The sequence below is a fragment of the Vigna unguiculata genome, chromosome 1 (genome assembly GCF_004118075.2).
Source record: "Vigna unguiculata cultivar IT97K-499-35 chromosome 1, ASM411807v1, whole genome shotgun sequence".
Lineage (NCBI taxonomy): Eukaryota > Viridiplantae > Streptophyta > Magnoliopsida > Fabales > Fabaceae > Vigna > Vigna unguiculata.
In genome coordinates, this window is record NC_040279.1 from 1415705 (window position 1) to 1425485 (window position 9781).

Consider the following 9781-nt stretch of genomic DNA (forward strand, 5'->3'; position numbering starts at 1 on the left):
AATGTATTTAAAAAAAATCAAATTTGATTACAAAAAAAAAAATTGTAGCACATCCATTTATATTATATAATTTATCTTTTGTATGTATCTACTATATTAGAGATCTTTAACCATTGAAATGATAATTCTAAAAGTTGGCAACATTGTTATTTATGAAAATTTGTCATTTTACACTCACTTTTTCTTCTTCCATCTTAGAACTCGTTTTAATAATAAAATATTATATTTAAGTGAACAAAAGTTTCAAATAAAATAATAATATTCATGATTGTTAAATAATAATATAAAAAAACAAATTAAAATCAATATAATAAATAAGGTTAAATATGTATTTGGTCCCTTAAGGTTCCAGTAAATTTTGGAATTAGTTCATCTTCGAAACTTTATACCAATCTAGTCCTTCATCTTTAGAAATGCGTGGATTTAGTCATTTTTATCAAATTTTGTTAAGTTTATTTGACATTTTAAACGTATATGATAATATTTGAATTTACATTGAAGCGAAAATGTGTCAAACGGTGTAAAAAATTCACAATTCAAATATTATCATGAAATACGCTTGAAACATCATATAAACATAACAAAATTTAATTAAAAATACCTAAATTAGTTAAAAGTTGTGAAAGAAAATAATTCCAAATTTTACTAAAATTTAAAGAACTAAAAATATATTTAACCCTAATAAATATTAACATATTTATTTTTAATATAATAAAAAAGTTATAATTCTAATATAAAATTTTAAATTTTATTAATTTTGTTTAAATTCTGTTAATATTTAAAATAATTATTTTTACTGATTATTTATAAAATAAAATATAATGTAAAACCATGATGCTCCATTATTTGTATAGGTGAAAATAATGATACTCAGCGTGGTTTGCATGGTGTAAAAAAATACTATAAAAAATGGTAGAGAAAAGATAGTTTCACACTCTTCAAGATTTATATTCCAATTTGACAATCTCCATTGTTTAGACTTGTTAAATATTTTGTAACAGAGAAAGAAGATGTCAAAATAGTTTTTTTCCAAGGTGGTAGGGTAAGGTAAAAACATAGAAATTTTACTCACTCTAGTGTTTGGCTTTAACTCCTCACACTCTAAATCATTGCCATTATCAGGATCTGTGAAAGAAGAAGTGAGATTGTATCACAAAGATGGAAGAGGAGAAACTTGAAACTTCACCATTGTTGAAGAAAAAGTATCATCAGAATTGTCCTGGTTGTAAGGTGGATCAAGCCAAGGAGCAGAAAAAGGATGTTTCCTTTGTAAATCTTTCTTTCATATGGTTGGCTGTGTTGAGTGGCAGTAAGAACTTCAATTCTCTTCCAAATTTCTCTTCTGGGGTGGTTGGTTTTTGTTTTTGTGACAACTTTTTGCTCATGCTGTATATCATACCATTTTTAAGTTTTTCTATAAAAATGGCTACAAAATTTGTCAAAACTCAATTTTTCTGCAACAAGTGAGATTTTTCAGCCTTTTTAGTTAAAGTTTAAACTATAGTTAGTGTTTTTCAAGCTGTATTCTATGTTTACAAGATGACAAAAACGATCTGAGTTAGTCATGATGAAACTGGTTGAACTCAATGATATGGTTTTTGATCTTTCTCTTGAACATCTGAAATTGTGTGCCTTAGTTTAAAAATAGAGTGGTTAATTATATTTCTCACTGATATCTCTCTTTTTTTCATCAATTACAGCGTTGCCTGTTGCATCACTCTTTCCCTTTGTTTATTTCATGGTGAGTTTAAATTTCTACAGTTGATCAATCTTAGTCTTTTAGTATATTAGTTTTTGTCGGTGGTGATTCGAATCCAAGACAGTGCTATTAGTATTACTGTTACCTCCTCCCATATGATGAAGATCTGAATTTTTATGATAGTGTTTATTTCATGGAAGTTGCTCTGATTATGCAGGATATGTTTCTGTTTTCAATTTCAGCCTCTTAATTATTTGAACTTTGACTAAAAATGCAGTAACATAAAGCTTATGCTTGAGCATCACTTTTGAAAATAATAGTTTTTTTTTTTAAATATGTTTTTGGTCCTTAACTTTGAATTTTAGAATTAGTCAATCTCAAAATTTTAGACCAATTTAATTTTTGTTAGGTTTATTTGATGTTTTATATGCATTTCAGGATTATATTTGAGTTGTTTATATTGTTTGACACATTTTTGCTTTAATGTTAAGTCAAATACTATTATGAATCGCGCTTAAAATGTCAAATAAACTTAACAAAATTTGATTAAAATGATTAAATCCACGTATTTCGAAAGATGAATAATTAAATTGGTCTAAAATTTCAAAATTGACTAATTCCAAAATTCACTAAAAGTTAAGAGACAAAAAGCATATTTAACTTTTTTTTTTTGTTTGATTTGCTATATTTAACTCAGGTTGATCTTTTTGACCATTTCAAGAATAAACTCTAACCCCATTTCACAGAAGAGTAATTTTTCATTATATATTTTGAGTAAAAGAATCAGAACATGTTCCTACATTGATCTGATATACATAACAAAGAATCTTTAATTTCAGGTGAAAGATTTTAACATTGCAGAAACAGAGGAAGATATAAGTACCTATGCTGGTTATGTGGGTAAGATTTGTGTTTGTAGTACAATGATGTGATGAATTATTTACATGTTCTTGGTGGTCATCATGTGATGGAGGAAACATTGTAGGATCATCAATGATGTTTGGTAGGGCTTTGACATCAATATTGTGGGGTATGATTTCTGATCGCTATGGTAGAAAACCTGTTATCATTATTGGGATCATCACTGTGTAAGTGTGCATTTCACTGAGGTTGATACTTTCTTTCATGAATCATGGTATTGTTGTACGATTATGTTTTTTTCTGCTAACTATTCTGATCCTTGTTCATTTCAGTGTCATTTTCAACACACTATTCGGTCTCAGCACCAGTTTTTGGATGGCTATTAGCATGAGATTTCTTCTTGGAAGTTTAAATGGTTTACTTGGACCAATAAAGGTGTTGTTTTCTATAGCTATATGCATATATATAGTAACTAGTATATATGATCTAACATAACATTTTCTATAACAGGCTTATGCTACTGAAATTTTCAGAGAAGAAGAACAAGCTCTAGGACTCTCAACAGTAATTAAGTCTCACCAATTTTTGTACAGTACTATTTTTGAACGATCATATTTTCAGGACTAAATTTTGATAATTTTTTTTAGGTTAAATATGTTTTCGTCCCTCAAGTTTCAATGAAATTTGGAATTAGTTCATCTTCAAAACTTTTGACCAATTTAGTCTTTCATCTTAAAAAATGTGTGAATTTAGTCCTTTTAACCAAATTTTGTTAAGTTTATCTGACATTTCAAACGTATTTCATAATAGTATTTGAATTGTTTACGTCGTTTGACACATTTTCGCTTCATTGTTAACTTAAATATTATCATAAAATGCGCTTAAAATATCAAATAAATTTAACAAAATTTGGTAAAAAATACTAAATTTACACATTTTTAAAGATGAAGGACTAAATTGGTATAAAGTTTTAAAAAAGAACTAATTCCAAAATTCACTGAAACTTGAGGAACCAAAAACATATTTAACCCTTTTTTTTATAAATTGAGATGAGGAAGCCACTTAAAAAGTGTCATCTCAAATTATATAAGAAAGTTGTTAAAATTTAGTTGTTAAAAAATTATTTTCTATTTTCAAAATTATTTGATTTTCAATGAGCAATTATTCACTGAAATCTGATTTCAGGTGGTTGCTGCCTGGGGTGTAGGGTTAGTGATTGGTCCAGCATTGGGAGGTTATTTAGCTCAGGTAACTTTGTCAACTTTTAACATATTTTAAAATATCCCAGTATTTATACTAATGATTTAATATTTTCTTTTTCAATTTTTGTATTAATATAATCTTAATATTTATTAAAAAGAGTTATATGTGTTTTTTTTTTGTTTTTTTACAGCCAGTGTTAAAATACCCACATGTATTTCCAGCGGATTCATTTTGGGATAGGTATGTTCATTTTTGTTATTTGATAATTTTGAAGAATATTTAATGTTTCAAATTTGTTTCTGTCCGTTCATTTTAGCTGTTTTGCAAACGTGATTCTCACTGTGCAGGTTTCCATACTTCTTGCCGTGCTTCATAATATCAGCTTTTGCGTTTGCTTCAGCAATTGCTTGCATTTGGCTGCCAGTAAGTATTGCAAATGATGCCATAAAACTTCATCAATCTCTTAAATATTTTGTGTTTATATATATAGTTAAATATGTTTTTGATCCCTCAAGTTTTAGTGAATTTTAGAATTAATTCATCTTCAAAATTTTATACCAATTTAGTCTTTATCTTTAGAAATGTATGAATTTAGTCATTCTTGCCAAATTTTATTAAGTTTATTTGACATTTTAAATATATTTAATGGAAATATTTGAGTTAACATTGAAGTTAAAATGTGTCAAACAGGTTAAACAATTCAAATACTATCATAAAATGCGCTTGAAACATTAGATAAACATAACAAAATTTGGTTAAAAGAACTAAATTCACACATTCTTAAAGATAAATGACTAAATTGGTCAAAAGTTTTGAAAATGGATTAATTTCAAATTTTACTGAAACTTGAGGGACAAAAACATATTTAACCTATATATATATATATATATATATATATATATATATATATATATATATATATATATATATATATTAGGCATAAATTTATTATTTATTGAAAAATTGTTGGAAGTCTCACATTGATTAGAGATAAGATAATTTCATAATATATAAATGAGAACGCAAAGCCCACTTACTAACATGATATCAAAGTCATTGTTTAAAAAGTCTATCCTAAGAAGATTTCTTAGACGTTCTGTTCTATCTGTTATCTTGTGTCGCTACCGAATCACCTATTTTTAGACTCACGCACGAGATGTATATACCTCACCATGAGAGATTGTGTTGAAAGTCCCACTTACTAAAAAAATGTTTGCATCATTGCAGGAGACCCTTCATAATCACAATGATAGCATTGAGTCCACCAACAATGTTGAAGTTTTGGAAATAGAAAGTTGTGGGACAGGCAAAGAGAAAGATAAAAGCATCTTTCAAAATTGGCCCTTCATGTCATCTATAATTGTATATTGTGTTTTTTCACTGCATGATGTTGCTTATCAAGAGGTAGTATTTCCACTAAAGGATTTTACCATTTTAACCTTCTCTCATGATACTACTAATCTACCTACCATTCATCACTACCCTAGGTTTTCTCATTGTGGGCACTAAGTCCTACAAGATTAGGTGGTTTAAACTTCACAAGTGATGATGTTGGTAATGTTCTCGCAATTTCAGGTACATTGTTCTTCTCATACATGCCTGTCACTAACATCTTTTAACTTGTGCATCACTTAACATACATTTTTCTTAATTACTAACATCTTTTAACTTGATTAGGTCTTGCTATTACAATCTACCAACTTAGCCTTTACCGATTAGTGCAGAAAGCTTGTGGACCTGTTACTCTGGTGCAGATAACAGGGGTAATTAGTTTTTTAACTTTTACCTGTAAAGTAATTTGAATTATTATTTGATGGTATTTTGAGTAGATTTACCCAGAAACATGATACTAATGAGATACGAGTTTAATTCGTATGAGACTGATATTACTTTCATCTCAAAATCTTAAAATAATATATTTAGGAATGTTTTTCCTTATATATTTTTCAACTTTCTCATTTTTATTTAATGTAAAACATTCACACTTAAATTCCGATTTCATTTGTAATTTTGCATTATATGTAGGTTTTATCCATACCTCTATTGCAATGTTATCCTTTCGTGACAAGGTTGTCTGGCTTCACACTACAACTAGTGATCAATGTTGTCTCCATTCTGAAGAATGTAATGATTGTAAGTGCAGCTCATTCTTCAGCGATATTGAGGATGCAAGTGAATCGCAATGGCTTCACCAAACCTCAAGAAATCATTTTGGTTTTAAAAAATAAAAAGGTTATTTCATTGCAAAGTTTTTTATAACATTGTTGTTACTGGATTTAGGAGACGATTGCAACTAGTTTGTTCCTTCTGCAAAATAAAGCAGTGGTAAATGTTTGACACCACCTTTGCTTTAAATTATTTCCGAAAGTTAAGATTGTTGTTTAAGGAGTTTTGGAACATATATGCTATGTTGATTTGGAAAACAGGAACAACATCAAAGAGGGACAGCTAATAGCATTGCCATGACTGGTATGTCAGCATTCAAAACAATTGGTCCTGCTAGTGCTGGTGCCTTGTGAGTGTCCATTTCATTTCTTCAACGTTTCAAATTTATTCATTGTTCACTAAAAGTTCTACAGATAAATCCTAATTCTCTTGCATATGAATTTTGATGTTATGTTTATGTGGACATGGTTCTGTCATCCATGTCCACATGAACTTGTAATTCTCTTGCATTACAAGTTTCTAATAGGAGTGGACATAGATTGGATTTTTAATAACTCAATCCATATCTATTTTAGATTCAAATAATTAGATTAGATTTTCAACTCAACTCCATTTTTTTAGCAAAACTAGTTTGGATTTTTTTAAAATCTAAATTCAAATATTTGGATAAAGATTTAAATCCAGTCCAAATATTTGGATCAAGTTCAAAATTCAGAATCCATTTTGAATAAAAGAAATTTAAATTGAATTTTCTAAAACTTGAGTCCTTAAGGCCAACATGACTCAGTCCGTACAAGTCGTCGGGCACGACCCGTTTGAGTCATCAGGCTGACCCATCCTACTCCATCTGAGTCTTCGGGCCCGCCATGCTTGTTCGGGTCATCAGGCCCGTCTGGCCCATTTGGGTCTTTGGACCCACCTGGCCCGTTCGGGTTTTCGGGCCCGCTTGGCCCTTTCGGGTCTTCGGGCATGCCTGGCCTGTTTGAGTCTTCATGCCTGCCTGACCCGTTTAGGTCTTCAGGCACGCCTGGCCCGTTCGGGTCTTCAAGCACTCCTGGCTCGTTCGGGTCTTCAGGCGCGCCTGGCCCGTTCGGGTCTCCAGGCGCGCCTAGGCCGTTCGATCTTCGGGCTCCCTTGGCCCGTTTCGATCTTCGGGCCTACCTAGCTCGTTCGGATCTTTGTGTTGGCTTGACCCGTTCTGGTCATCGGGCCCGCTTGGCTTGTTCCGGTCATCGGGCCCGTCAGGCCCGTTTGGGTCATCAGGTTCTACCGATTTTTCTGGGTCGTTGGGCCCGATCAACTCGTCTGGTTTGTCAGGCCCTCCTAGCCCGTTCATATCTTTAAGCCCGCCAACCTCTTATGGTCGTCGGGCCTGCTCGGTCCGTACAGGTCATCGACCAAGGCTCGTCCAAGTCTGAATTTAGCCTAGTCAATCTCAACCTTTAGTCTAATCCAACTAAAAATTTAAACTAAAATTTTGGATTGGATTTTTTGGATTATCCATATTTTAAAATCTTGATTTATAGAATGGATATTCAATCCATAAAATATATAAGATGTAGATTAGATTGAAATCCAGATCCATTAAGTGAATTTTAAATTGATTGGATTTTTAATAAAATGGATTTTAAATGGATTGGATCAAAGCAAAAGTGAATTTGATCAAAAAAAATAGATTTTTTGCCCACCCCTAATTTCTGAAATTAATATTTTTTTAGTTGCATATAGTTTTTTGTTGGGTTATGTTTCATATGCGGCATTTTGACATCACTTTTAACCCAAAAACTTAAGACAATGAGATTATGAGTCTTTACTTTAGGGTTGGTCATTGAGAGGTTGTGGTTATATATATATATATATATATATATATATATATATATATATATATATATATATATAACATTGGTCTTACACATATAAGACATTTGACACCACTTTTAACCAAAAATTTTAAGATAATAGAATGATGAGTCTTTATTTTTATATAGTGTTTAACTTTATCTTTTCTATCCAATGTAAAATTTTAACTCACACTTAGATTATTTTCAACAATTTTATGGACAAATCTATTAGATTTCTAATTTTTTATTTTCGTCCATGTAGATTATCTTGGTCACAAAAGCATGTTAATGGTTCTTTCCTTCCGGGTATGTTTATTATTTCAAATGTTAATTTTTATTTCATAATAATGTTTACTTTATTTAAAAAAAATTAGTTATTTTTGTTTTACTTATTTTTCTTTAACTAAACAAGAAAATAATTGTCATTTCCTTTTCCAACATAGAGTATTTCTTAGAAGCAAACCCTACTCTAATCTCTTCATATGTGCTTAGTATTTTTGGACTATGCTATAAAAACATGTTTTCTTCTTCTTGGTATATTGCTAGAAACTCACTTTGTACATTTAACTACAGGCACCCATATAGTATTCCTGGCCCTGAATGTTGTTGAAGGACTCGGGGTACTGTTAATGTTCAAACCATTCTTGAGAGTGAAGAATGAAGCACCACCATCAGAGCAGTAAGTAACCCTAATATTAATGAATTTTCTATAAGGATGAAAAATTTAGGGATAAATTGTATTAATTGAGTTTTGAGATCATAACTAAGCCATATGTACGATGAAATAATTATGATTGTTTGTGTTAACATCTATATTTGAACATTGATCATTGAGATTTTAGTATGGATGTGTTAATGTGCATTGAAAATAATTAATTAATTAATTAAAATGAGTATAATAGAGTTTTTATAAATTCTTTAATTGGACAAAGTAAACAAAACATTAGTGTCATACTGATTGAAAAGAAATAAAAAGTTAGTTAAAATGGGTTGAATCGAACAACTTTAGACTTGATTCTATTAAAAGATGGTTTTTTAGTAGGACATTTGTTAGGCCTTCGATACAGTATACTAAGACTGCTAGACAATTAGGTTAAAACTTGAAAAATCCTCCTTTGCATTACTTTCAAAATAACCCCAAATAGTTATGATGCACCGATATTTCAATTTGTATTACATATCTGTATCCGACACGTATCGTTTTCGATACTTTAGGATACTTTAACTATACTTATCAATGAAGTATCTAATTTATAAAGTAGTAGTACACTATAATAAAATCTTTGAATAATAATCAATTTTAGTGACAAAAAATAATTAGTCACTATATAGTGACCAAATTGACAACTAAAATAGTTTCAAAAAATTATAATCAGTTTCTAAATTGATAATTAAAATAGTTTCAATGATGAATTGATTTTTAAATTGGTCACTAACATTAGCTACAAAATTTTGACTACCAAAATAATTAGTTTCTAATTAGAAAATTTGGATTCACACATTAACAATAATTTATTTATTATATTTATAAGAATTGTTGTACATTTTTCATTATTCATATATCACGTATCTATCACATATCGTATCCTACTATTTTAAAAATAAACGTATCGACGTATCAGATACATATCGTATCCGATACACATATCATATTTGTGCATCATAGCCAAATAGTAAGAATTATTTAAATAAAGTTGTCTAGCCACTTAGACTTTCTATGTTCCCGCATGGACCCTATGAGAAGTGTTGGGCCCTGTTGTAACAATCTTAATAAGAAAGAACTATCATCATGACAAATGTTATGAGAATACACAAGATTAAATGAACTTATCGATCATTGAAAAAAAAAAATACATGTACGTACTTTTGTAAAAAAAAAAGAAAAATAGGAATGACAAACAAAAAATTAATACTTGTGTTAAGTTCTCGTTCACTACTTTTTTTTTTTTTCAATTCCATCAAAGTAATTGATGTTTCATTTTCAATGTTTTTTTTTTTTTTTTACTTTTAC

The 9781-nt window shown here is 29.7% G+C and overlaps 1 protein-coding gene across 3 annotated transcripts; it reads left to right on the forward strand.

Annotated features, from left to right (window-relative positions):
* Positions 1-931: 931 nt before the first annotated feature.
* On the forward strand, positions 932-8611 carry LOC114175493 (protein ZINC INDUCED FACILITATOR 1-like). 3 transcript variants are annotated; one of them, XM_028060256.1, is made up of 18 exons: positions 932-1042; positions 1123-1309; positions 1701-1741; positions 2539-2599; positions 2685-2787; positions 2893-2995; positions 3071-3124; positions 3746-3808; positions 3954-4003; positions 4111-4186; positions 4991-5167; positions 5251-5338; positions 5441-5526; positions 5789-5896; positions 6044-6088; positions 6190-6278; positions 8033-8076; positions 8344-8611. In XM_028060256.1, exons 2-18 carry the CDS (start codon positions 1159-1161, stop codon positions 8451-8453), a joined length of 1449 nt encoding a protein of 482 aa, XP_027916057.1. In that variant the 5' UTR covers positions 932-1042; positions 1123-1158; the 3' UTR covers positions 8454-8611. The 3 variants fall into 3 exon arrangements, with proteins under 3 accessions (XP_027916057.1, XP_027916052.1, XP_027916062.1); XM_028060251.1 differs by having other exon boundaries at positions 951-1047; XM_028060261.1 differs by lacking the exon at positions 3071-3124 and having other exon boundaries at positions 951-1047.
* The last annotated feature ends 1170 nt before the right edge of the window (positions 8612-9781 follow it).